The following is a 27,298-nucleotide window of genomic DNA, read 5'->3' on the forward strand; positions in this document are numbered from 1 at the left end:
AGCGAAAAACGGTAATTATGTTTGATTCACGCTTTCTAGGCTTGCAGTTATCTGTGTGTGTGCTCCATTTAATCATTCGTAAATATCTGTACATGTAACACTAGGATATGTCAAAACTGTAATTTTCCACATCTAGCTCGTATCACTTTGGGATAGTGGTCTCAATTTTTTCTACAACAGATTTAAATTTGACATTTGAACCTATAGGATTTGTGAAGTGAAAGGTAGTATTTGGTTTGCAAACTGCAATTGTCTACATGCATGCTCCTTTTATCATGAAAAAAACAGCAATACATTAGCTATGTTCAAATTTAGCATAGTGTTTTGTAAATGCAAAGTTTGTGACTGCCATATTTATTGGGGAAATTTTGCTATTGGACATGCCAAATGACGCGTCTTTGCTGGCGGACACTGCGTTTTTCATCTTTTGCCGTGAGACACTCTGGTTTTTGGAAATACTGCCAGTGGGCACCGCAACCCAGTTGCACCCGGTTTTGGAGAGAGAAAACTTCGTTTTTGACATCGGGTGCCCCTGAACCATACTTGGCGCCGTCCCAACCTGGTCTGGTTCGACCCACTTGAAACGGCCGGCCCGCACCCGACTCGTCTCCACTGCTCGTCTCCACTGCTCCTCGTTCCCCCTCTTCACCGCAGAGGCGGCGGCGGCATAGGCTGCGGCGGCCGGTCGGGCGGGGGTGCCGGCCGGTCGACAGGAGAGCGGGCCTATAGAAGATGGCTACAGGATCTGGCGCTTCTTCGTCGACTGGGTCGCGTGGAGCGAGAGAGGGGCAGGCGTTGTGCCCTTTCTGCCACACGGCGACGGTCGTGGAGCGGACGTCGAGAACCACAAAAAATCCAGACAAGCCGTTCTACACTTGCAGGAATCGTGACTGGGTGAGTTTTCTTGATTTTGTTCTTGCTACATTTGGGCGTTTTGAAATCGGATGTAGGGTTCATCCTATTGATTTGGCTTTCGCTATGAAATAGGGCAACGGTACCTGCAACTTCTTCATGTGGAAACCAGAGAGCGCTGGAGATGGCATGGATGGTGCAGCAGTGATGGCTGCGTTGAAGGCTCTGGAGAATTCTCTGTTGAACTTGAACAATGTTGTAGTTGCTCAGAGCACTGTTGTGGCTAGAATAGCCGGAGAGCAATTAGTTGTTAGGATGATGGTTGGGGCCAGTGTGTTTGTAGGTGTTGTTTGCTTTCTTGCTTTGTGCATGGTATTGTACAAGCAAGCATGAAGTATGATTTGTTCTTGCTACATATGAATGAAATGCAGTTTGAATGGAGTAACTTCAACTTGATTTGTTCCCTTTTTTAGTTGTAAAGTTAAAATTGCAGCATCACTACCTTCAACTTAACAGCTGACTTAATTTTAGCATGACAAACACAGGCATACCAGATCATTAATTATGGAACATCATACCAGATGGCAATATCAAGTTGACACCAACAATAGCCAAGTTCACTACATTACCAGATTACAGTACCAGGTTCACACCAACAATATCCAGGCTCAAAAGCACACAGATTACAATAGCAAGTTCATAGAACCACACAAAAGCACACCAAAAGCACAGGTGGCTCAAAAAGGTTGCTTCTGTCTTGATGTTCCCAGTGCAGGCATCAGGCCCCTCCCCTCTTGCTCCTAGTGCAGGCGCTTGGGCTCTGACTCCTAGTCTATGCCCCTAGGCTACCTCCAGCTTGCTGTTTGGCCTGCCTCCTAGTGACTGGGGATCTTGGAACCCTGTAAGATGGCAGATGTGACCATGTTATCAACTTACACTTACTGCACTTGGCTTTAGATTAAGAACAGTGCTGGCAAGAAATGGATCACTTACTGCACTGATTGCTCAGGAGGTGTAGGCTCAATTGGAGTTGTCTTCTTCTTGCTAGTTTGTTTCCCCTTGGTGGAGGCCTTTCTCTTCTTCTTGGCTGGCTCTTCTGTTGTTTCTATGATCTCAACAACCTTTGGCTTATAAGTCCTTCTCTTCTTCTTTGGAGGTGCAGGTGGTGGTGCATCAGGGTCTGTAACAGTTTCATTGCAGGTTTTCTGCAGGTGTCCAAATCCACCACACCTTTTACACCTTCTCCTGCCCTTGCTGCTGGAGCCACCTTCTTCAACTCCAACTATCCTTCTCTTCCTTGGCCTTCCTGCTGCTCTGTTGCATTTAGGTGGAAGGAGGTTGAAGCCAAGGTTCAGCTTTTCCCATTCATCCTTGCTTGGCATTGGAGGCACTGGAGTTGCATAGGCTGCTTTGAACATGTCTACAGAATAGTAGTGGTCAACATAGTCCTCTAAGTCTACCCTTCTGGTGCCAATGAAAGCTAGGGCATGAACACATGGCAGACCAGTTAACTGCCAACCTCTACAGGTGCACTCTCTCTTGTCTAGATCAACAATGAACCTCCAAGGGACCAGGTCCTTGTTGACTCCTCCAACTTCACCAACCATTGGGCCACTCTTGTGAATGTTGTACTTCAGATTTCTACTTTTGTTGTGCAGCTCCTTCATGACAGCTGGCAGAATCTTGAAGGCAGAAAACTTGGACAGCAGTTGCATCCTGGTGCAAAATCTCTCCATGATCAACTGCCTTATCTTGTCCATTAGCTCTACAACAGGTAATGACTTCTCTTCCCTGATCCAACTGTTGAAAGTCTCTGCTATGTTGTTTGTGACATAGTCACATTTGCTTGCTGTGCTAAACTTACACCTTGCCCATAGCTGCTTGTGATTGTCCTGCAGCCACCTAGTTGCCTTGGGGCATGCCTTGTCCATCTCATTCCAGTGCCTATCATGGGTTGTCTATCTATAGCACCTTGATGCAGGCCATAAGTTTCTCTCAAACACTTCTCCCCTAAACCTCTTCTAGAAATTCTTGACTAAATGCCTCATGCATTCTCTGTGATCCACCCCATTACTGAAAACTTTGGTAACAGCCTTGTCTATTCCTTTGCCTACAGTTAGTAAGCATGGAAACAATGTCAGGTGGGGAACATACAACACTCAATTGAAAAACAAGAGCACAATGAATGCAACATACCTGCATCAGTTGAAATAACAAGACCATTTGGGGAACCAATAGCCTTGTGCAGCATCTTCATGAACCATTCCTTGTGCAGCATCTTCATGAACCATTTCCAATTCTCCTTGGTCTCACTGCCAAATACTCCATAGGCCACTGGGAACATCCAGTTGTGGCCATCTATCCCTATAGCTGATGCTAACTGTCCCTTCCACTTTGCTGTCAAAATTATGGAATCAATTCCTAAATAAGGTCTGCAACCTTGCAGGAAGCCATCTATGCATGGCTTTAGTGCTACAAACATCCTACTGAATCTTCTCTTCTCATCTACAATCTCCCACTCAATCTCTACAACACTGCCAGGACTCCTCTTCTCAATCTCCCTTTTCCAAGAAAACACATGTACAAAGCTATCTTCCCAGCCACCCATGATCTCATCTAAGGCCATTTGCTTGCCGTCCCAAACCACGTAGTAGCTCAGCTGTACACAAAAATTCTCCTCCAACTTCTGCTTCAAATCTTTAGCTCCAATAGTTGGATCTTCCCTAAGCCAGTTTATAACTCTGTCCTTCACCCAGTGATTGTTAGCCATACAGTTGTTCTGGAATTTGCTTGTGCTGGCACAATTATGCTTGTGTGGTAGCTTCTTAATCTGCAGCCATCAACCAACGGTTACACACAACAATTGATAACTAAATTAAACTAAATGAAGCATTACAAAGCTCACATACCTGCCATGTCTTGCCATCAGGTAACTGAGATGCATGAATCCTCCACGGACATCTCTGGGCCTTACAATATGCTCGGTACCTCCGTGACGCACTATATGGAACTACAAGTTCAACTTCATTAAGCACAGCATATTGTCTAATACATCTCTTAAAGCAGAAACCATCTTCAAAAGTAACACCAAGACCTATCTTAGGGTTATCTATGTCAGTGACATGAACAACACCGTCACAGTCCCTCCCATCGTCCACAACTAATGGGTCATCATCTTCTGGGTCACTGTCAGGATAGTAAGCAGGGTCAGCATCACCATCATCATTGACCCCATCCTTGTACTTCTCATTCTCATCATCTACTCCTACATACTCCACTTCATCAGCCTCTCCCCAGTCATCTTCAGCAATATCTTCTTCTTCTTCAGCAATAGCATCATCATCTTCACCATCATTATCAAGATTAAGACCCTCATCACCATTAGCATCAGCCTCACAATTACCATCATCATTAAGATCAACAGCTTCACCATTGTCATCAGCTACTAGATTAGGCAGTACAAGTTCATCACTGAAGATCATAGCTATTGGCTGACAATTAACCTGACTCTCCTGAGTGATAATAACAGACTGAGAAGACTTTAGCAAACGAGGACCAGTGTCAACAATATGTACAGTCAGTGGCACCTTCCTACTGTCCCAATACACATCAAATGCATGTAACAGAGCAGAATCAGAATCTATGCGCACTGTCTCATCCTTGGTTTTGTCAAAGAAGGTGACCTGCAGTTCTTGGTCGACCCCATGGACTATCTCCTCACCAAGGCACCCAAGAAACCCCATCCAAGAGAATTTATCCTTGTCTACCACACGAATGTAATTAGCAGTTACATGATAATCATCGAGCCCATCTGCTCTTTGCTCTACATATGCAGGTACGCTAATCGCCAGTCTACACGCGGAAGTCGGATCCATCCTAAATCAACACAAAGGATAACAACCAAACTAAACGATTTCAAACCGCAAGCATTCTACCACATCCGCAGGCATTCATCTGCAAATAGTAGGGATTCAAAAGACTCACCCTTTCACTAGCCATTTGAATTGAGGAACCCTAGGCAGAGACCTAGGGCACTGCCCGTTCTTCGAGCTGGGGGACTTCATCTTTGGGGCGCGGGGGAACTATAGATCCTCAACCCCCCATGGCGGATGACGGCCGAGGCTCGATCTGTCAGCGACGGCGGGCACTGGGTGGACGGCGGCGCCGAGCAGTGGAGACGAGTGGGTGGCGGCGCGATTGGGAGTGAGCGGCGGCAGCGGGATTGGGGAAAGCCTGGAACCCTAATGACGGAGTCGGGTGCGGGCCGGCCGTTTCAAGTGGGTCGAACCAGACCAGGTTGGGACGGCGCCAAGTATGGTTCAGGGGCACCCGATGTCAAAAACGAAGTTTTCTCTCTCCAAAACCGGGTGCAACTGGGTTGCGGTGCCCACTGGCAGTATTTCCAAAAACCAGAGTGTCTCACGGCAAAAGATGAAAAACGCAGTGTCCGCCAGCAAAGACGCGTCATTTGGCATGTCCAATAGCAAAATTTCCCTATTTATTGTGTGCTGTAAAAAGTTAACAGTCTGCATGGTCGTAATTCATTTTGCAAACTCCAACGACTATCTTCCTGCATGCGCCTTTTTCAATCTGAAAGTGCACACTCTGTTATGAATTTGCCAATTTGTAAATTTGTGCATTTTTATAGAAATTTTTGTACTTATCTGACAGCAATTCACTCCTTACTCTATCATATTTTTTGAAAACCAAAATTGTTTGGTGTAGGAGCATGTTTCACTTTTATTTGCCTTGTAGACATGCTGTGTTAGGTATCAGAAGATGGATTCCCCTCTACTATTAATAACTGATAAAAGAATTCAAATATATTACTGACTTTGTTGCAGGGCACGGCACGTTTGTCTCTGAAGAGCCCTACTCGAGTCATTTCAATGTCAACCCGTGCATTGATCGAGTTTGAAATCCATGCCCAGAGCGTGAAGAGGAGGCAAATGGTGATGATGGTCCAATCATTGAAGGATGCACTGTATGAATCAAGGTCGTTCATTGAACACCAGCGCCTGTACGGCGAAAGGTGCGCTCTGGACATCAAGTACCTGGTACTGATGAATGCAGTGGAGGCCCGGGTTGAAGTTACAGTCCTCCGCTCCGCTGCCATTGATGACGTCGTCAACATGAAGCTGCTCGCCAAGACCAGCGGCTTCAGTGAGGTGATCCGGCTTTTTCGTGGCGTGGCTCCAAATAAGCTGGGTTTCATGACGAGCTTTGTTATAGCGGTGGAGAGACACAGCGACTTTGATCTCTACATCAAAGGGTATCCAAGAGTCCATCCTAACGTCGACCAGAAACTAGTGCCGTGTTCACGGTGGCAATGTAGCTTCGCCACTGGGTACCATGGGACGGATGAAGAAGTGGCAGAGCTAGGGGACTTTGGAGCGGTCTCAGTCAAGGTCACTTGGAGATCCCACAGGAAGAATAGGCTTGGTATCCGGTAGCCAAAACATTTGATTTACCAACTTCATTATGTTCCAGTGAAATGTGTGTCATTCCTAAAGAGCAGATGTACCTAGTTGCTTTTTACAGATACCTTCATATGGTAGCTTATTGTCGTCTGTGTGTCCTGTATGTGTTTTTCAATTTCATCTGGTTTGGTTTCCGGCCCAGATTATTCTGGCTGGATCTTATCGAATGTTCATATGAATGTCCTTGTTCCAGCATGCCTGACCCAGACGAAAACTCGTGAAATGATGTCATCAGACAGCAGCACGAACTCTGTTATGTCTTATCTGTAGCAAGCATATACAGATAAGTTGTAGCCAAATCTAACATAAAAGGGTACGGTTCAATATGCATTTTGTAAGGCTCCAAGAAATTGAAACAAGCATCGAAAAGACATCATGAGAAGAAGCCACAAAACTGTTAACATTCCCTTTTCTCACAATAATTAGACACTACATGCTATATCTTAAAAAGCAATGGTGTATAGTGCAGTGGCCTATTGATCCACAGAAAACAGAAGTTTTTTAGCGTTAACAAGTACGAACACGGTCACCACAGGGCATTGAGTTTCAGAGGTACAATAGTTCCCCAAAAAATACAAAATTATGTCACCTTCAGGTATTTCAATCGCAGATCTTCAACCAATATCTTTTACATGGCTCTAAAATATCTCATCTTCATGTTCAATTTGTAGAATCCATTAGCACAATAATTCTCTATGTGTGTTAAACTTATGCTATCAAGAATTGGGAGGAGGAAAGGGAGGGTGATGGGAGGCACCTTATGGGGGCCTAGGTGACGATTCCGGTGGTCGGGGTAATTGTCGGTGCTTGCGGTTCCATGCACATTGGTTGCCGCATCCATTCGAATGAAAACAAAAGAGAGATAGAGGACGACAAACAAATGAAACGGAGCAGGCCCCAATAATTAGCCTTTCCTAGAAGGGTGTACCTATAACGCACAGCCACACACCTTATAAACACAAAAGAAATGATAGGATAGAGATAATGTTAGAAATATTTTGGCAGTCCCTATTGTGAGCGGCCTTCGCCACCGCCCACCATAGGCCCTTCATGCCACCCTCCAATTTACTAACCAAGGAGACGAGTTGCCGCTATCGACCACACCTGATCCCGCACGGCTCTAGGGGCAAACCATCGCTAGCCTCTTCTGACACCAACACAAACTACTTCAAATCTCAACCCCCCCTCATGCCGCCTCTTCAACTACAAGTGAACCAGCCTCCCAGAGATCACTTTATATGCGGTCCCTAACCACAAGAACCCTGGCCATGACATGCTTAAATCTAGAGTAGTAGGACAATCTACCTCATGAGAGAGTGAGAAAACCGTGTTGCAAGCTGTTATTGATAGGAAGCGAATATAAGGTTGAGCTGACGCCGCAGGATTTGTTTTGTTCCTATCCGACAGCCGCAGAGGTGTGCTGGCATGACAACTAACGCATGCATATTCGGCAAGTAGTCTTAACAAAAAAAATCACAATATAAACACATACGCTTTAACATTTAATTTGGCAATTAAGATCATATACTAAACAACATACTATAGTTCACATATATATAATATATGGGTTCACGATAATATTGTACCAAACTCCAATCCGCTTCTTACAATACAACAATTAGCATGACCAAGCAGATGTTATATATCCAGGTATGCATACCATCATGCCCCACATTACTAAGACCAAATGACACACATATACCACATATGCAATGATACGGTGCATATACTAGTACATGCATACACACATAGCTTATCGACTAGTTATTACGGAAACATACAAACCATGCATTATTTCACAAAATGCAATGCAGATGATATAGATATAACATTCATATTTATGCGAATTCATAACTTTGCCTCCTCCCTCCACGTTCACTTCTTTCAGTACTTCCATGGGCCAGTCACGGACATCATTGACGAGATCTCAGCGGCATTAGCCTGCTCATCCTTTTGCGACACCATCGAGGACGGCCTACTCTCCGGCGCAGCAACATCGAAGCCCCCAGTGCTAGCTGCTCCCATGTCCATGTGGCCAGCTATAGCCTCCATGCCCATCTGGCCAGCTACTGCCCCCATGTCCATTTGGTGGTAGAAGTTCATCGGCGATGGCGCGGCCATCGGATTGCCTAACAGGGCGCCATTGATCTCGAGCCCGCCGGCACCACCAATACCTGCCATAGGCGGTATCCCCACACCGTCGTTGGGGTAGTAGGGGGCCACCGGGTCCATGGCGAAGTCTGGCAGGATGGGAAATTGCATGGCCATGGGCACGGGCAGTGGCAGCTGCAGCAGCATGGGGATGGGGATGGCCAAGATGTTGTTTTGATTCTGATCAATCTCAGCGCCAGCCATGGCCACCTAGTACACTGGTGCAGTCGTCTTCTTGATCCTAGTGGTTTTGTCAAACACACGACAGACCACCCACTCATTCTGTGAGAATTTCATTTGTAAATCGGGAGCAAAATCAGATTAGGCTAAGCAAATAAAGAAAATAGTATACGGATGCATGCATCATGCCGGTGTTGTTACCGCTACCACGCACCTTGTCAGTAGAAGCTGAAGCTTTCATGGCCGCAACGGTGTTAGCGACTGAGCTAGATGCGGATGCAGGGCTGAGGAGCTTGCCGCTACCTTCAAGTCTGCACTCATGCATCACCCAGTTGGTTTTATCACCCCTGGGAGCCCTGCCCTCGTAGAAGACGAGCGTCTTCTTCATGCCGACTAGCAGCACCACCCCTTTTGTGGTGTTGTAGACCTCCTTGTCTCTTCCTGTTGCTTTCCAATAACCGGTCTTTGTGGCCCAGTTCGCCCTCAGCCCCGTCGGGTACTTGTGGTCCTTCTGATAGAAGAAGTACCACTCTTTCTCTCCCCATTTTGCTTCATCTGCAGCATGCGAATCAAGTGCCATATATTAGTCGATGACTAGCATAGAAGCATGCATCCACTACACGGATCAAACAAGAACAAGGAGTATATGTATGTAGGTCGAGGCTGCTTGTTATGTACCCGGGAGGTCCCATGGCTCAGTCTTGTTTAGGTCGGCCTCTCCAATGGCGATGCAGGTGTAGTCCGTGTTGCGCACCTTGTTCGTCAGGTAGTGGCCGACAATCTCATCGTCAATTGGGTGGAAGCGGAACCCTGGAGGCAGGCCACCGGCTCGAACAGCGTTCATCTCTTGCTGCTGGGGCTGCTGTTGGTCCGCCATGGTTCTCTTGCTCCTCAGCTAAGATCAGATCCAAGAATCACCAACAACCGTATCAAGCAACAAAGAAGAATCTCTAGATAGTACTGAAAAAACAAAGCAGTATACATACATGCACAAACTCTTTCTTGACCTGCCGGTTAGTCTAGGTCTCTCGCTCGCTCGCTCACCAAGACGGATGCAGGACGAGTTGTTGTGGTGCAGTGAGTCAGGCACTGCCACACGACTTAAATAGGCAGGTTGCGCAAGCTACTTTCCGCTGAATCCGCATGCCTCTGTTTGTCTCCCGTCTTTTCCGGTGATGACTGTTTCTACTGGGCATTGGGCTGTTGTTCTTTCCAACCATGCCACGCTTGTCCTCGTGCACCAGGGCTCGCTTTTGGGCCAAGGCCTCGACCGCTACTGGCGATAGGTGCTGGGTTTATGGAATGTCTCTGCTTGTGTGCGGCGTGAAGCGTGCCACCTGTCGTGACCTCCCTCCAGTTTGCCTACCCTGGCCTGCATTTCCTGTGGACGTATGTGTTCATGTGCCGCTCATGGATGCAGGCAGGCCTGCTCCGCCCGTTGCCTTGTCTGCATGAAGAAGAGGGTTACGTTATTGCGGATAGCGGCCGCCCATGTCGAGATGCGCGCGTCTGCAGCCGAGGGCTGCCGCAAGGCCTTCATGATAGAAAGTTGTGGACAGGCCAGCCGTGGGGTCCATGTTGCCTTGCATGTAGTGCAGGGACTGCTGTAGTCGTAGGCATCCAATCTGCAAGCAGGCCAATGACCGGTCTTTGTGATCTGGTGTCGATCATTGCGGCGCCGGAGGGTCATGTTGTTCACTACTCAATCAATTTTTTGGTGCATGGAGAAACGCGTGAGCGCATGGCGTTGTGCCGATACGGTGTGCTATAGCTGTGTATGTATATATATGTGCCCATTGTCATGTAGAAACCGTGCATAGATCGGTGCCCAACAGACAAGTATGCGTCCGAGCGTGCCAGCCCTGGAAACCATGGTCAGTTAGCCTGTTAGGGCAGTCCCAATGGTGTATTGATGATGGTTTCTATCCTCATTAAATAACTTGTCACGTAGGCAAAACGTTGACATGGCAACATAATTAATGAAGAAAGAGAGCAAAAATCATAGAAATGGTTTCCTCATGAAGAAATCAGATCTACTCTTGACCCAATGCACCAAGAAACCATGAAATCGCCATTGGGGAGAAACCACCAGTTTCTAGGGAGCTCGTGTCGCACTACTATTGGAGGAAGAAGATAGAGTTGGGAGAGAGAAAGAGAAAATAATTATTACTCATAGAAACCATGGGTTGAAAAGCAGTACTTTTTTGGTGCGGTATCCTATGTTATAGAAACTACTAGTTTCTTTCACTAGTACTGCCCTTACTAAGCCAGCCAAGGAACAGGTGGCGACGAACGCTTGATTTTTTTTGCGCCTCTCATCTAGGTACAACTGTAGTATCTGTTCATGGACAGATACACACCAACACCACACACTCACACACACCGCACTCACACCACATGTACACAAACAGATCCTACAACTACACCTAGATTTCACGATCGCGTCCTTTGTGAGATCACCGGGTCCATGGATCCGTAGACGACAAGGTGCGTCACATTCCCTTTATGGTTCCACGCGCGAGAGGCAACAGAATTATTTTGGGGACTAACCCCGGTAAGACACCAGGAAATCGCAGCCACTGGGGCTCGATCCCTAGCTGGCAAGGTCCCAACCACCGGACCTTGCCACCCGAGCTACGCTCGGTTCTCGATGAACGCTTGATTTATGCATGCATCGGGGGATATTTTCCTTTTCAATTCCTTACTTTCAAAGGAATTAATTTAGTAAAGCTGTGTTCTGATCCATATCGATTCATCACACATTGTGCATTCTTGAGTCCATGTCTACGTGCTTTAGGCCCGGTGAAATGGCATGGCATGCTATACTTTCCCTAGAAAAGTGGCGGCAATGTGTGCTTGTCGACCATGGGTACGGTGCCATCTCATCCAGGAGAGGCTCCAGGTGTGATATACGTGAACGTACATGCTTATCAATTGCTTAGCTTGAATGGGGTCAATCCTCTAAAGTCATCTTATGGGTGTGTCCCAACCGGAAGGAATCGACCCAAGTATCTATCATCACCTGTTCACCACACAAGCATCCGCAACCACACTTTAGATATGGTAGGGAATATACCCCACACTCGTCTCATCAACAAGGTATAATTTCATGTTAGTATAAAAACTATAAAGTAGCATATATTTGTCACCATAGGATAGATGTTAATCGTATGTCTCTAAACCTGGCAAGGAGGACCGATCCATTGTGGATTAACCTGGATCACCCAAAGGAGGATATGATGATGCATGGCTCAGAGGTAGGCCGAGTTTGATGGCACTAGACTCGGTATCAGGTCTCATGGCCGGTTGGATCTCCTGCCTATGCTTTCCGGATTAACAGAGATATGTTGTAAGAGGCAGATAAATGTAGCCACCGCTGTAGAACATTTTTTACCACCTCTGTAGCTCTGTTTCCTAGCTAGTAGTGAGATTTCTTGGATGGCCTGCACCACTACTAAAAAAGCATTTCAAAGGACGGCTGGTAATCCTTTGTAGGGGCGGTTTGCCCAGCCGTCCCTACGTAAGGGTCTCTACAAATCATGCATTTGTAGGGGCGGCTCGTATTACCAGCCGCCCCTATAAATCGATTTGTAGGGACGGTTGTAATACCAGCTGCCCATACAGTACGTTTTCCCGCAAAAAAATTCAAATTTACAATTCAAAATCGCGTTGCCGAACGTCTCACGACCAACGTTCCGAACCGCGTTCGCGTTGCCGAACGCCCCGCGATCGCGACTACAAGCACAAGAGTATTCTATAAACTACAATTACAAGTTCAATTCACAAGAATATATACAATCCATCATTAAATATACAAATTCCATACACATTGTTATCAACGTCCTAAAGCTAGCCTTTTAGTCTCACGAATGTGTTGGTACTGAGAATTCATACCTAACTCAGACTCTCGGTCATGGTAGGCGCCTCTGACGTGTACAATCTGGTCCAATATGAAGTTGCAAAGGTCGTCGACGAGCTCTAAGAGTTGATATCCTTGTATGGGTCTCTTTTCATTCCTTTCTCTTCTCTCCACTACAAGAGAACAAGTTTCGGTTTAGTATTTCATACCATGTACGAAGTTTTTATACTACGGGTGAAGAGGTTCAAACTTACCCTTAAAGGGTGTCTCCTGTAGGCACCGGTGTTACTCATCATAGAACATATATAGTATCCACAATGTACACTCCCAGGCCTCTACTTGGGCACTGTGTGTTTTGCATATGAAAATGTTAAGTAATGCTTTTGACAGCCATATAACGGAGTACTGAAGAAGTAAGTTACACTTACCGCACATAGTGTTTTTATAGCCAGCTTTTCCTTCCTTGCTGGATCATACCTTCCATGATGATTAGTGACATAGAAGCTAAATGCCCTGTTCGAATTATTTTAGCAAATACAACTTGTTAGTATCCAAAAGTGAACGTTACAAGTATGTATACAAACATATAAGCTAATGAGGATTGTCGATATGTATACGTCTTGAGAATTGATATGAAGTCTTTGTATGTCACCATGTCCTTATCTAATGAATCAAAGATCCATGCCATGCTCCTCCCGACATCGACGGCTATACAAATCCAGTGGTTGCTGCATGAATTTAATCATAGAACTAGATAAGCTCTTTTGCATCGAATAAAATATATCGAACAAAGCTTTAAGTATAGAGTTGAACTTACTCAAAGTTGTATGGTAGCCATATAGTAGAGTGTTGTTGGAGATTTTTGAAAGCCAGGGCAATGTATGCCGCAACCTTAAGGGATTCTTCCCTTAGTTTCGCCGTATGGATGCGCTCTTTCTCCCGAAGAGTCTTTGCAGTAGCTAGCTCTTTGGCATCCAGTGTCCACCATTTAGGGTAATTAAAATTTGTTTGGGTTATAGCTTGAGGGTCCACATACCCGGCTTTCACACTTGGCATTTGTTTGATAATGTGCACTTACATTCTACAAATCACGGCGTAGGTTAGTTACAACAAAATTCAAAGATTACATTCATATCATATCGGGAGGACAAGGACTTATAGGCACCACGTGCGAATTAGATTCATCTCCATTTCTCCCAAGTGAAAGCCTTCCAAATGTGCCGATGGGGAAGCATGCTTGTATGATATCTATGCTCGTTGGGAGAACATGTAAGTACCAATCATGAAACCTTCTCATTCCAAGTGGTAGGCGTTGGATGTTCCGGTTTGGTTGGAAGGGCTTGCCTCTTTCATATGTTTTCAGGCAATCCTTTGACCATTCGATGGCATCAACATTTGGATACTTCTTTGCAATTTGGTGGAGTTTGCTAGTGATGGCCTCCTCAGAACCCCGTGATGGGACTTTTTTTAACTTGGTTCTCAGGCTTAAACTGGTCATGGGAATACCACTTGAACATCGACGAGACGTCTTTGATCGGAACATAAACTGGCCTTATGTTGATTGGAATCCTCTTTCGAAGTTCCCATTCAGGCACGTCCTTATCTTCTTGTGCATCACCTTCTTCAGGAGGCACTCGTTGTTCATGTATCGGTTGTGCTTATTGAGAAGACCGTGGCATCTCATCATGCACTTGCTCAGTACGAGCTAGAGAAAGTTGTGGCATCTCATCAGGCACATGCTCGCTAGGAGGCGGGGAAGAATGTGGCATCTCAGGAATGTGGGGGTCATGAGACGGTGAAAATATCTCCCCGACCTCAACAACTCGCTCCAAATTTAGGAGAGGGGGAGGCGGCGAAGAAAAAGTCAATATAATGTCTCATTTGTGCTAGAGGATGAACTGCCAAATAACGTCTCCGAGTAACACCAGCCCCTCGGGAGTTGCATAGTCTATCCTCCACTGCATGAACTCGGGCTTCACTGTATGAACCTAGACCCTAGTGTAGTCCGGCGGTATCTTATTATTGTGGTGTAAGCCACCGGGAGGATGTTCCACACCCGTTGCCACCTCCATCACAGTGTTCTGTCGGCCGCTGAGAAATACCAATGTGCAACTAGTTGGTTCCCGTATGCGATCGACTGGGGTTGTGGCTGCAGTGGAACCTTGGCTACTAGGGCCTTTCGGAGGGCTGCCAACTAATGCCAGTTCTTCCGGTGGCGTCACTAATATCTGTGGCTCCGTAGACAATCCTTGCTCCTCCAGCGCCTTCGCAACTAGAGCCTTCACTTGGAGCTCAAGACTAGTCTCCCGGTCTCGGCCATGTTTCTTGTACATGTGCCTATCCTCTTCGAATCCATGCTTTCAGGTCATCCTTTTCCCTAGCCCCCTGGTGCGGCATGTGTGCTCCTTGTTTCCCAAGCCAAGGCTAAGCTCGTCCCTCTCTCTGGAATGATTGAATGAGCCCTTCTCCTTGTCTTCAGCATATTTCAGTATCCTTGATACCGCCTCTTAGATCTCCGGCTTATCAAACTTAAGATTACTGTCGGATGATTCTATACTCCTCGCATATATCCAGTTCCTTGAGCGTACCATCAAATTCGTCACATCGATATTCCCAGCAGCTATGACCTCTTCGTCCATCTTTCTAAACTGCTCTTCCTTGGCATAGTAGCCACTGGGGCCTAAATGATGGTGGTGTTTGTTCCTCTTCGCCAGCTCGGTGTTACGGGCACTGAGCTCTAATGCCTCCGGTGAAGTCTTCTGAGCCACGAGCTCCTCCCATTGACTAGGAGTTATTTTGCCGAACTCGTTGAAGGGAGTTAACCCCTTTTGGATATACTTCGTGTTGAGTTCCGACCTACAACGTCGAAATGACTCTCCCATCATCCTGATAGCATTTTTTTTACCAATTCGTGCTTACCCTCCGGAAATCTAAAATTGACCTTCAGCTGCCTATCCCATAGTTCATTCTTTTTTTTTCTCTGGTACCTCTTTCCAGTTAGGGATTATTGGGTTCAATTTATCTCTTACTAGGGCCCCGATCGCATTATGGAATCATCCTCTTAATTCCTTCGGCTCAAGGATCTCCCCTGCTGGCCCAACCTCCGTTATCACATAGCATGCCTTATCTGGATATAGATTTCCTTTTCTATCCCCTCGTTTCCTCTTAGGCTGGGTAGTCGTGGTTGTGTCTTGAGGTTGTGGAGCAGAGGCATCGTGATCCGTCTCTGTGGATGTTGCCTCTGCTCTCCTTTTCTCTACTCCGTCTTGTCCAGCGAGATGTCGCGGACGTCGACGTCGTCTTTTCCGAGTTTTAGGAGGGACCTGTATATACGACAGGTTAAAGTGTTAGCAGAGGTAACACAGCCAAAGATTTAAGAAAATTTACAAATGGGGTCTGATTTGTAGGGTCGGCTCAATCACCAGCCGCCCCTACAAATAGCATTTCCAGGGGCGGCTGGTGATTGAGCCGCCCCTACAAATTAGACCCCATTTGTAGGGGCGGCTCGTAACACCAGCCACCCCTGTTGTTCCATTTGTAGGGGCGGCTGGTATCTAGGCACCCGAGCACGCCACTGTAGGGGCGGCTCCATCACCAGCCGCCCCTACAAAAAAAATTAAACCATTGCTAAAAATCGTTTTTTACATAGTGCACCTTGCTTAGTTGTCGTCGTATTGTATATTGCTGCCACAACTAGCTAAAAGTGTAGTGTGGTAGACGTTGCATCTAGCCATAGCTACGGCATAGCCGCACTTGTGGCTTGGCTTCGTTGAGAAGCAAAGAGGACATGCCATGAGTCGTGAGTCCCACCAATATGTTGCCATAGGATTCCCCCAGTGCTTTAAGATTGTCCCACAATTAATGAAAAAGAATAGGATATATATCTGTTAATACATCGAAGATGGTCTCATATCAATCACACTAATGAGCACGCAAATCGAACCAGGCCAAAACTGTAATGGAAGGGGATATTACACTTTAACCCTCGTCGCATTATTATTGGCAAGAAACTCCTGTTGGTTGAGTACACTCTCCATCCATTGATAAATGGAAATTATGGAGCTTTGTTGATATATGACTCCGTTGATAATAATCACGAGTTGTTTATGGTAATATTGATATACTAAATATGAACTATTGACAATCACATGCCCCTACACACTACTGGAAACAAAGCCTTTGCCGAGTGCAAACTGCTTTGCCAAGTGTTAAAAATCGGGCACTCGGCAAAGACCTTCTTTGCCGAGTGCTGCACTCGGCAAAGAATTGCACTCGGCAAAGAGTTCTTTGCCGAGTGCCAGGCACTCGGCAAAAAAGGGCACTCGGCAAAGGACTTCTTTGTCGAGTGCCAGGCTCTCGACAAAAGCGCGGCACTCGGCATAGGCTGCCCCGCGTAACGGTGTTTGGCCACGTCCTTTTTTTTTGCCGAGTACCTGCTGTTAGGCACTCGGCAAAGATTTTTTTTTTGAAAAATATTTTGCCGAGTGCCTCTAACACGGCGCTCGGCAAAGATTCAATATTTTTTTTTTTTGAAATGTCTTTGCCAAGTGCCCCTGTGAAGGCACTCGGCAAAGAGGAAATTTCTAAAAAAAATAAAAAATCCTCTTCGGCAAAGACCCCTTTGCCAAGTGTCATGCCCCGGCACTCGGCAAAGTTTTTTTTTTGCTTCCAAATTTTTTGTGCAGCCCTTTTAAAGTACCAGGAACTCCTCGTTAGAATTTGGGGATTTTTTGTGGCTTTTTTATATATTTAGTTACTTTATTTCGTTTACTTGAATTTTTTCAAAAAATATAAATTTGAACTGCACATGGTACGAATAATGGAATTTAATGATTCAAAAAATGATAGTCATGTTACTGAGTGTAGTGTGAAGCCTTATCCAGGAACGGACCCGAAATTTCGGACATCTTGTTCACGAAACATGACCGCGAACTTGCGTGCGAAGTGTTTTTAAATTCTATAAAAAGCAAACGAAGTCCGAAAATCATGAAACTTGTTGAGATGTCGTGATATCGTATGTGGAGGCTATGATAAAAAATTCAGAAGATTTCGTGCACGTTGTCACGTACGATGCTTGCAAACCGAAGAATCTCCGAAGAAGTTTCATGATTTCGTGAAGAGGCCAACGAGGTGGTAAGCATCATACGTGACAACTTACGCGAAACATTCTCAAATTTTTATCACAGCCTCCACATATGATATCATGACATATTGACAAGTTTCATGATTTTCGGACTTCGTTTGCTTTTAATAGAATTTAAAAACAACTCGACTACAAGTTCGTGGTCATGTTTCGTGAATAAGATGTTCGAAATTGGTGGTCTGTTCCTGGATACGGCATCACATTATACTAAATAACATGAATATCATTTTTCCATTCATTTTTTTCATTATTCGAATGACTAGCCGTTATAATTTGAATTATCCAAGAAAATTCAATTAAATGAAATAAATTAAAGAAATATAGAAAAAGCCCGAGAAATGTGCCATATTGGAACATGGAGTACCAGGTATTTGTATGAGGACTGCAGAAAAAATTTGGAGGTCAAAAGTGAAAAAAATATATGGTTTGCCGAGTGTCAAAAAATGACACTCGGCAAAGGAGCCTCTGTGCCATGTGTCAGAAGAAGACACTCGGCAAAGGAGTTCTGCAATTTTTTTAATAAAAAACCCTCTTTGCCGAGTATCAGGTGGCACTCGGCAAAGAATTTAAAAAAATTAAAAAAACGCTTTGCCGAGTGCCAGATCGTGGACACGGCAAAGGATTTTTTTAAAAAAAAAAACTTCTTTGCCGAGTGCTAGGCTAGGTGGCACTTGGCAAAGTGACGGTTAAAAAAATTTAAAAAACCCTTTGCCGAGTGTCAGAGGGCACTCGGCAAAGGGGATTCAACCCTGTCGGCTGGGCCGGCCCACACACCCCGCACACACGCACGCGCCACCTTATAATGGTACTATTTATATATATCCGACTATAAATGTTTTTTTTAGGAGCAAACGCTATTCCTTAAGAATACATGGATATATTAAATAGCAGATCTATAATTTTTTTCTTGAATACTTCTAGTGTTAGGCTCAACTAATAACCATGTGTATAGAATAATTATTTTTATCCATGGGATAAAAAGAATTCATATTTAAGAATATTTAGATTTCTATCTATATTCGTCTTAGAACATAAATACAAATGTTGAAAGTACCTAACGCTAACGATGACTGTCGTGGGTGGTGCTAGACAAAGGATGAAGTTGTGCAAAAATGCATTTTGATAATTCTAGGATGAAATTGTGCCTAAAACATAAAGTTTTCTTTTTGGATAGACAAAATTGAGTTAAAAATAAAAGTTTAAAGATAAAAATGCACTTTGGTAGTTTATGGATGAAATTGAACCCATAATGCAAAGTTTGAGGACTGAAACGATCGTCTTCGTAGTTCTGTGATAAAATTGAGCCTCAAAGTAGAATTTGAGGATTAAAACGGCCGTTTTGAAAGTTCAGGATTGAAACTGAGCCTCGAGTAATAGTTCAGGGACCAAAACGACTATTCTGTCTTACTTTTTACCTATACCTTCATATGCTAGCTTATTCTCTCGTCTGTGTTCCTGTATGCGTTTTTCAGTTTCATCTGGTTTGGTTTCCGGCACAGATTATTCTGGCTGGATCTTACAACATGTTCATATGAATGTCCTTGTCCGAGCATGCCTGAGCCTGACCCAAACGAAAATTCAGAAAAATGATGTCTTCAGATGGCAGCAGCATCTCTGTTATGTGTCGTAGGCTCATAGCCACATACAGCAGAAAGGGGTTCAATTTGCATTCTGTAAGCATTGAAAAGACATCACGAGAAGAAGCACCAACACAATTAATATTTTCCTTTTCTCAATAATAATTCGACACTACATGCTATATCTCGAAAAAAAAAATGGTGTATAGCGCAGTGGCCTATTGATCCACGGAAAACAGAAGTTTTTGGGCGTTAACGAGTACAGGTGAACCTTGTTTAGTTCTCTCTACAATCTGCTGAATCAGCACTTTACAGTCATCGTCGTCATCGTCGTCATTGCCTGAATCATCTCTATCGCTGTCTTGATCTCTGCTAGGATTTGCACTCTTTAGAGCTCTCTCCCAAGTGGGTACTTCTTTCAGCTTCCTAGAGCTGTCCTCCATTCCCCAGATTAAACCACGGTCTACCAAGTAATCTTCGGTTGTCTGCGGCTTCCCATTTGTACTTGTGGTGCAAGGGGAGTCCGCAATTCTCATGAATTCTTCGTAAGCTTCGTCATAAGCTTCAAGCGCGTCTCCAGATAGGTTTAGACAATATGGTTCTGCCAAGGAGCTAGTTTCTTGTATGAAAATGGGACTTCCCTGGCCAGAAGATGAACCTGACTCACTGTTTGAGCATATTCGTTCAGAGAATATTTGATCAGTCACCATCATCTGCACTTGCGTCTGCTTCTGCCTGTGGGCAATTGCTGACTCAAGCTCCTTGATTCGGTCTTCAAGCCTACGTTGGATCACCTTGTGGAGACGAATGCTGAGATCTCTAGGCGAGACGGGATAGTTTGCTCCACATGTGTAATCTGGGGAACTTTCCCTGCTGTCCCTGCCATGGTCACATTCACTGCTGTAATCTGTGTGGTCACGAGGGATCATATCAGCTTTCAGTTCCCCACAAACAATGTCACCAATGAACTCCTCATCAACCTGCACATGTAGAATTTCAATAAATAGAATTGTAGGCTACATACAGATGTATGTGGAAAATTTTGGAGAAAGATAGTTACCTCCAGGCCCCTGGTTACCTCATTGAAGTCAGATGTCTCTTCTTCCACACGTTTCGAAGTGATATTCAGTTCCAGTCTTGCAAGCTCAGCTTCAAGCTCCGCTTCGATTTTGCTCATTGGCTCTGAATCAACTACATGTAGTTTGCTATTATCATCTATTGTCAGCAGATAAGATACATAAGCTTTTGGTTTAAATAAGTTAAAATGTTGTAAGAAATTCTAACAATTGATACTTTACCATCATGTTCGCTAGAAGTTTCATTAGGCAATTCTTTCACAGTTAAACCCTCTTTCATCTCCAGTTCATCTTGTAAATCCTGAACTAAGTTCTCCATTTGTTTCAGTGTGCCCTTCAACGTATCAAATTCCTTCTTGTTTGACAGAGAAGATGATAGAATACCGATGCTCACCCCAATAGAGAATAGGAGGAGTCGATCATGTAAACCTGCAGATCAAATATGCATATTTAGGATGTGACAAATGCTTCAAAGAGGAAAAAAAAAATCTAAAATGGAATGAATTCAATGAAGAAGCATGCCATTCATAGAGAGAAGTCACCCTTTCAATATAACCTTACTGGTTGGGATTTACTTCAATTACAGTCATTAGCAGCACGTGAAACAGGTTACTGGGACGCATGAGTGTCTACAAATCCTCATGTGTGAAATTAGACTACAGAACTGTACTACCAATGATGCTAAAGGAAAGTATGTAGTAGAAACATAAATGAAAAGGGAACTCAGACAACTGATAATATGATTACAAGCATTCACAAATTTTCAATGGATTCAGGATATTCAGGGTGCCCTCTCGGTTGCTGCTATTTTGGAGTACATGGATATCTGGGAGTTTGTTTCTGATGTTATTTTGCAGCCTGATGTCTACTGTGGAGGCTTACTGAGTCTAGCCAATATTCTGCAAAGTCAGCTTACAAGGCATTTTTCTTTGGTTATGTTGTCTAGTTGTCTTTGAACCTTGCGAGCTTATATGAACTTGGGCACCAAAGGAATGCCTATTTTTCTTACGGCTTGCTGCACATGGTAGGTGCTGGACAGCAGACTGACTAGCTAAGAAGGGCCTTCCACACCTGAGCCACTGCCCTTTATGTGATCAAGAAGAAGAGACCATCTGACATATTTTGATAGGCTGCGTGTTTTCTAGGCAGGTGTGGCTTCTTCTCCTCCGGCGAGTTGGACTCTCCCCTTCCCCTCAGGCCGGATATGTGGTGCTCAGTGACTGGTGCTTGAGGATTAATGACTTCATTCAGGGCAGCATGAAGCATGAAGCATGAAGCTGGGCCTTAATTCTCTGGTTGTCTTGGGTGCTTGGATGTTGTGGAAACACTGCAATGATTTCGTTTTTCAATGGTGCTTCCCTAATGTTCAGCAGATCCTAAGGTTTACCCTGGAAGGGTGAGCTGTGGTGTCTAGCAGGAATTGGGGGTTTAGCCAGCTGGGTCTGGGTGCAGCGTCTCTTGGGGCTGCAAGGTGGCCTGGTGGAGATCATGTTTTTCCTTGTACCTGGTGCAAATGTGACTTGTTGAGGTTGGGTGTATTTGAGTGTGTGTGTTGGGGTTTGTACTTCTTGCGTATTTCTTCTCCTTAATGCAATATAAATCAGTGGATATCAGAGCAGTGAGCACAGAATAACTCATGTCTTGGAAGTTGGAACCATTGTTTCATATTTAGATTATGATGATATCAGAACTTACTAGTGAAGAGTATGGCATGACAATTAACTAGTCACAATATAATTCAACTGGGATCATCAGTCAAAAGGAACAGAAGCTCCACAAGTCCACATGACATGAGTCATCACAAACTCTCTACAGGTACAACTAATTAGTATTACCAGACCATGGATGTTTGATTTGAGTTTATACAAAAATGGCAGATGAAAGTTTCCTATGTGATAGTAACGGTACCAGTAAAAAACAGCACAAAGGACAAAGGGCTATGCAAATACTTATGACAAAAGTCTATAATTCTTGCAGTCTAACTGTAAAGTTTCCATTTATCTTAGGAGTTAGCACTTTATTTTAAATGTTTATTTTTTACTTCAAACTGTATAGACAGACCTAATCGATATGAGAAACTTGAAGTCAGGAATTTTGCCTATCATGACAACATAATATATGAGGGCGTCAAAATGTCCAAGGAATGCAGTATTTGACTCACTTCCATTTAATGTATAGTATATGATAGGGAAAACGTCTTGGCAGCTAATTATTTCAAGCATGGGATTCCTCGGCTATAATCATGTAGCAAACGTTGAGGAATGATGCTGAAAGTAAGTACCTGCTTGTTCATGTGATTTGCTACTTCGCTGAGAACCAGACAGACCAAACCTTGCATCATGTGAATTTCTGGAATCATGTTTGAGTTTCTTCAGGTCAGGTAGAGGAGCAATTCCAATCAGACTTCCTGGCATCACTGAGGTGCCTCTACATTCCTCCTTGTCTAATCTGATATTAAAGGGCAGAGGTACTGGCTCATAGCGTGATTTACTAATTATCCTTCTACCTTCTGTCACAATGAATGGCCTAACAGAAGCTGGGGAGGGAGCTGGAGCAAACGTGCACTCTTCAATTTCAAAGTTCTCACTGTAAATCTGTGGAACGTAGGGGTTGTCCATTGGCACAAGTGGCTTCATCAAATTCCTACGAGATCTTCTGCTCCTAAGAGCTCCACAACCTCTTCCAGGCCCAGAACCAAGAGCAGGGCTCCTTGGGGTGACTTCAACAGCTTGACCCTCTCGAAGGGCATTGACCAGATTCTTGCCTTTACCAGCTGCCTTGCTACCACTCGCAAGCAAACTTTCCCCATGGTTTTGTGAGCTGTTTCTTTTAAAAATCCATGGTTGTAAACTCAGTAGGGATCCAGGATCCCCCACATACTCGCCTGGGCTCACCGAATCAGTGTTGCGGCTGCCGCTAGTAGAAGCAACTGCCTTGCCACCTGATGAGCCACCAAATGCGGAGTGAACAGAGTTTCTTGGAGTATTGCAAGGCACATTCTCCTCATCCAGACCTAAGTCCCCAGAAATCTGATTAAGAATCATCCTACGAAACACATTGCTCCCCACTTCCCCATTCTTGGGGTTGTTGTGCTTATCCATCGGGAGAAATCTTAGACTGGCACTAATTCTTCAACAGCACCAGAGAAGCCTCTTCATGTCCACAGTTGCTTGAGCAATCTACATGAACAAAACCTGATTAGAGCATGCACAAAGCTTTAACTCATCAACATTAAAAATAAGCATAAAGCATATGCTGGGTTCAGTGAACCCCAAAATCTTTGGGAAAAATAAACTGCACCCACGCTTTCGGTACCAACTAACATAGGTGCTACAAATTTGGGCGGAAAACGAGAAAGATTCGGACTTCCCGCTCGTGGCCGCAGCCGCAGTCCGTCAGGACAGAACTACCAAGAGAACCATCTCCAAGAGAACTAGGTTTACTCACCAGGAAAACAAGAAATGAAACCGCCACCTGGGGATGGATCTTCCCTCCCCTCCGCACCACCAGCTCCACAGGTTGAGGAGCTGCGGCGGCCGCCTCCGTGGAGCCAGGATCCGGCTGAGCTGGCCCCGAAACCTTCAGAAACAGCAGTAAAGAAAAAGAACCGGTTGTTTATCTCATCTCACCCACAAGAAGGGCAGAGGAGGATAAGGCGCCGCCGCCGGCGATGAAATGCCGGCGTCACGAAGGGAGGAAGCGAGGTGGCGCGAGTTGGGGCTAGAGTAGGAGGGGAGCATCCATCAGACCATCACTGTGAAGCAGGCGTTTTTGGGTCGGATTTGGGTACTTGGGTATGGATTTTTTTGTCTGGAGGGAGCAGGAAGAACATCCCGAGGAGGAGCCAAGCACAGGAGTATAGGACCACGACAGCATGAAAAAAGATTAAAAATTCACAAAGAAATTGCTGGAGCAGAGCATAGTTAATTTTTGAGCCATGTATAAATGCATAAATGGTATGCTGTTGGTGGAAAAAATTGATGCCGCCACACAAACGGTCAGACAGAAACTTTCGTCCGCAAAAGCAACGGATTTGTTGTCGTACATGAAAATGCCCAGCAGAAAATTGTCAAAAAAAAATTATACTGTATAAAAAAAAGATAGATTGGCATCGAGGCCTCGACGCATCTATTTAGGTGGCGTTTGGGAAGTGGGAAATGAGGGGTGGGTATGGGATACGAGGAGACTGTTAAACCATAACCCATGTTTGGATACACTGTGGCATTGGGAAAGGGAAATCAGCAGGTTATCGTATCCTGGCTAGGAGGGTGGGTTACGCTGGGAAACGCCGGTGGCCGCGGTGCTGAGAAACACGACGGCGGCGTTAAGGAAGAGACCATGGCAGTGGAGAGGCGTGGGTGAAGCTGGAGCAGATTTACCATGCGTGGTGGCTGGGACGATGCGGCGGAGCGGTGGCGACTGGCCGGCTGCTTCAGATCCTCGCGAGCAAGGATTAGGAGGCCACGGTGTCCTCCGTCGTTACCTTCTCCAGATGTGATACATGGTGGTGGCGGCGGATCTGTGTGCCCAGGTGCTCAAACCGCCGCGCCTGCAGGGGTCTGGCCCGCTGCTCACCTCGCAGGCCTTTAATTGCGAATGCGCCCGGAGCTGGAGCAGCTGCTCACCGTCGTCCTGGCATGTGCTGCTGCGACGCCACGGTGGCTGCAGGCCCTCACATGCCACGGTTGGGCGAGGGGATGAAAATGAGATAAGGTTGGTGGTTTGCTCCGCGACCAAACAGACGCCGCGTTCAGGACGTACGAGCGCTAGTCGTCCCATTCAAGATATATAAAGAAATAACTTGAAAATTTGCAAAGCACCGCACCTCATCCTACTAAAAACATATTTTAGCTAGAAAAAAGTTCGTTTTTGGCTCTCCAACTATGGCAGCAGTTTGGTTTTAGACCTTCAACTTAAAAACCAAACACCCGTAGTCCCTTAACTCTCAAAACCGTTTAAAATTGGCCCCCATGCCTATTCGACCGCGGTATCCGCACAATAAACCCGCCACGACCCCGCCTGTCAGGCCATTCCCTCTCACCGCCAGGTTGGGACCACCTGTCATCCCCCTCCCTCTCTTCTAGGGCCCCGCTTGTTAGGCCTTTCCCCAACCTCCCCACCACACGTCGTTGCCACCACGGCGGCCAGCACAGGCAGCGCTAGCCATGGCTACTGCTGCTACTCGCGCCATGGCTGCTGCTCCTGTTGCTCGTGCCCTGCTCACTGCTCGCCCGCGCGGGCCCCGCGTCCTGCTCGCCGCTCGCCTACGCCGCCGCGGTGCCCTACTCGCTGCTCGCCGCAGAGAGCAGATGAGAGGAGGAAGAAGAGGGAGCAGAGGAGGCCTCGCTGCTCGCCTGCGTGGGCCCCGCGTCCTTGTGGCAGAACCTCCTAAATTATAGGGCCCATATGCACCTGTCGTTGTCCAATGACCTCTGATGACTATGCATATGCTCCCGTTAACTTAAGAAGTCTGTCGGGTGTCCCCGGGGAACCCTGAATCATCCACGATTTTTCCGAGCAGGATCCATTACAGAGTCATTGCAGTATTACAACAGTTTATTCATTAATATACATCAGAGTAAAATAGCGGAAGTCTTACAATAACTTAGTTTACAAAACAGTTATTTCAAACTTTACAAACTAAGTACGATTATTATTACAAACCATAGTAGTGGAGTGGCATTAGTAACATAAACATAACACACAAGGAAAGTGCCCTGCCCAAAGACCACACATTTACTTATCATCTTCGATCTGAACAACAGTCATGCAACACGGTCCAAAAGCAGACCTGTGCATGAGACTCACCTGCAACAAGGGTTTAACGAACCCTGAGTATAAAAGTACTCAACAAGACTTAACCGAAATAAAAACTGATAAGACTCAGGGATTCAGGCTCAGGGGTTCAAGGTAAGGCTTTAGCAATAAACAAAGTTCTTTTAAGTAAAAACTCTTTAAAAAGATTCTTTCTTTCAACATTTAATTCTTCATAAAGACTATATATGAATCTGCCATGATCCGTAATGAGATCATGAACTTCATATCAAACTCTTTCTCAATTCTTCCTCAAGTTTCATTTATTAACTACGATGATGAACAGTGAGTTGAGTCTCCATAACCGAGGAGCAACGACGATTCCAACCGATTATAACCCAGCTGGGGATTCCCAACCACACGACATATGCAGGTCCCCGACCTACATATACCAACCTACCCTCAGATCCTCTAAAACAAGAACGGATCCGCGCCACCCGAGAATACAGTACTCCACCAATCCAGTCCATTGCCACGTGGGTACACGCTACTCTCACCATCTCTCCACGCCCAGTGCGCGAGTAGTCATTCTCGTAATAGAATAGCCAAGTTAAGGCTTACCGGAGTATGTGGCTAGTACTACAAAGTCTCACCTCATGCAATTCAACAACGGACGGTTCTTAATCGACACAGGCGGAAAAGAACCCGCTCACAAGACATCCATGTCTTGTGGCTCTCACACACCGAGTCCGTCCGATCTAGATTTATTACTCCACAAGATTATATCTCATGATAACATAAATAACCAGTCGTGTCCAAAAATCCATTTATACCTCGCAGGTGACAGGTAATCACCCGACTTTTATCGTTCTAAACATGGCTAAGCATAATTAGACATTCTTGGATTGAAACGGGTAACAAGGTTGATATGAAAAAATAAGGTTGGTAATGCACCAATTAGGTTTCCACTCAACTCCTAATCACTTAATGCAGTATTTGAAAGCAAAAGCGATATAAATTTGTAAAACACAAGGTAGGTTTAAATGCATCCAGGGCTTGCCTTGGTTGTCAGAAAAGTCAGGTTTCGGGGATGTTCCACAGATATCAAACCCGACCTCAATAGGTGGATTAACTTCCTAAACAACTTGTTTGACTACCACGTTCTCACTTTCATTCACTACACGTAGTAATAATGCTATGTTTAATATGATGTGCGATATAAAACA

General features: G+C 45.2%; 1 protein-coding gene and 2 pseudogenes across 6 annotated transcripts; all 3 read right to left on the reverse strand.

Moving 5' to 3' along the window:
• Positions 1-1,841: 1,841 nt before the first annotated feature.
• On the reverse strand, positions 1,842-4,595 carry LOC136503725 (uncharacterized; annotated as a pseudogene).
• A 3,621-nt stretch (positions 4,596-8,216) lies between these two features.
• LOC136503726 (NAC domain-containing protein 20-like) lies at positions 8,217-9,540 on the reverse strand (annotated as a pseudogene).
• Positions 9,541-19,367: 9,827 nt separating this feature from the next.
• LOC136504313 (uncharacterized) lies at positions 19,368-25,059 on the reverse strand. 6 transcript variants are annotated; one of them, XM_066499190.1, is made up of 6 exons: positions 24,802-25,059; positions 23,766-23,897; positions 22,600-23,497; positions 20,541-20,747; positions 20,303-20,457; positions 19,368-20,222 (listed from the first exon to the last, which is right to left on the reverse strand). In XM_066499190.1, exons 3-6 carry the CDS (start codon positions 23,417-23,419, stop codon positions 19,461-19,463), a joined length of 1,944 nt encoding a protein of 647 aa, XP_066355287.1. In that variant the 5' UTR covers positions 23,420-23,497; positions 23,766-23,897; positions 24,802-25,059; the 3' UTR covers positions 19,368-19,460. The 6 variants fall into 6 exon arrangements, with proteins under 6 accessions (XP_066355287.1, XP_066355286.1, XP_066355289.1 ...); XM_066499189.1 differs by having other exon boundaries at positions 24,698-25,059; XM_066499192.1 differs by lacking the exon at positions 23,766-23,897.
• Between the last annotated feature and the right edge of the window lie 2,239 nt (positions 25,060-27,298).

The sequence above is a fragment of the Miscanthus floridulus genome, chromosome 14 (assembly GCF_019320115.1).
Source record: "Miscanthus floridulus cultivar M001 chromosome 14, ASM1932011v1, whole genome shotgun sequence".
NCBI lineage: Eukaryota > Viridiplantae > Streptophyta > Magnoliopsida > Poales > Poaceae > Miscanthus > Miscanthus floridulus.

Bases quoted from the DNA above. Each gene is read 5' to 3' on its own strand.
- LOC136504313 (XM_066499192.1), bottom strand. From the start codon at position 23,419: ATGGATAAGCACAACAACCCCAAGAATGGGGAAGTGGGGAGCAATGTG. The intron at 20,458-20,540 runs GTAAAGTATCAA...TGCTGACAATAG, and splicing joins AACTTCTAGCGAACATGATG to ATGATAATAGCAAACTACAT. The intron at 20,223-20,302 runs GTAACTATCTTT...CTACATGTGCAG, and splicing joins AGGTAACCAGGGGCCTGGAG to GTTGATGAGGAGTTCATTGG.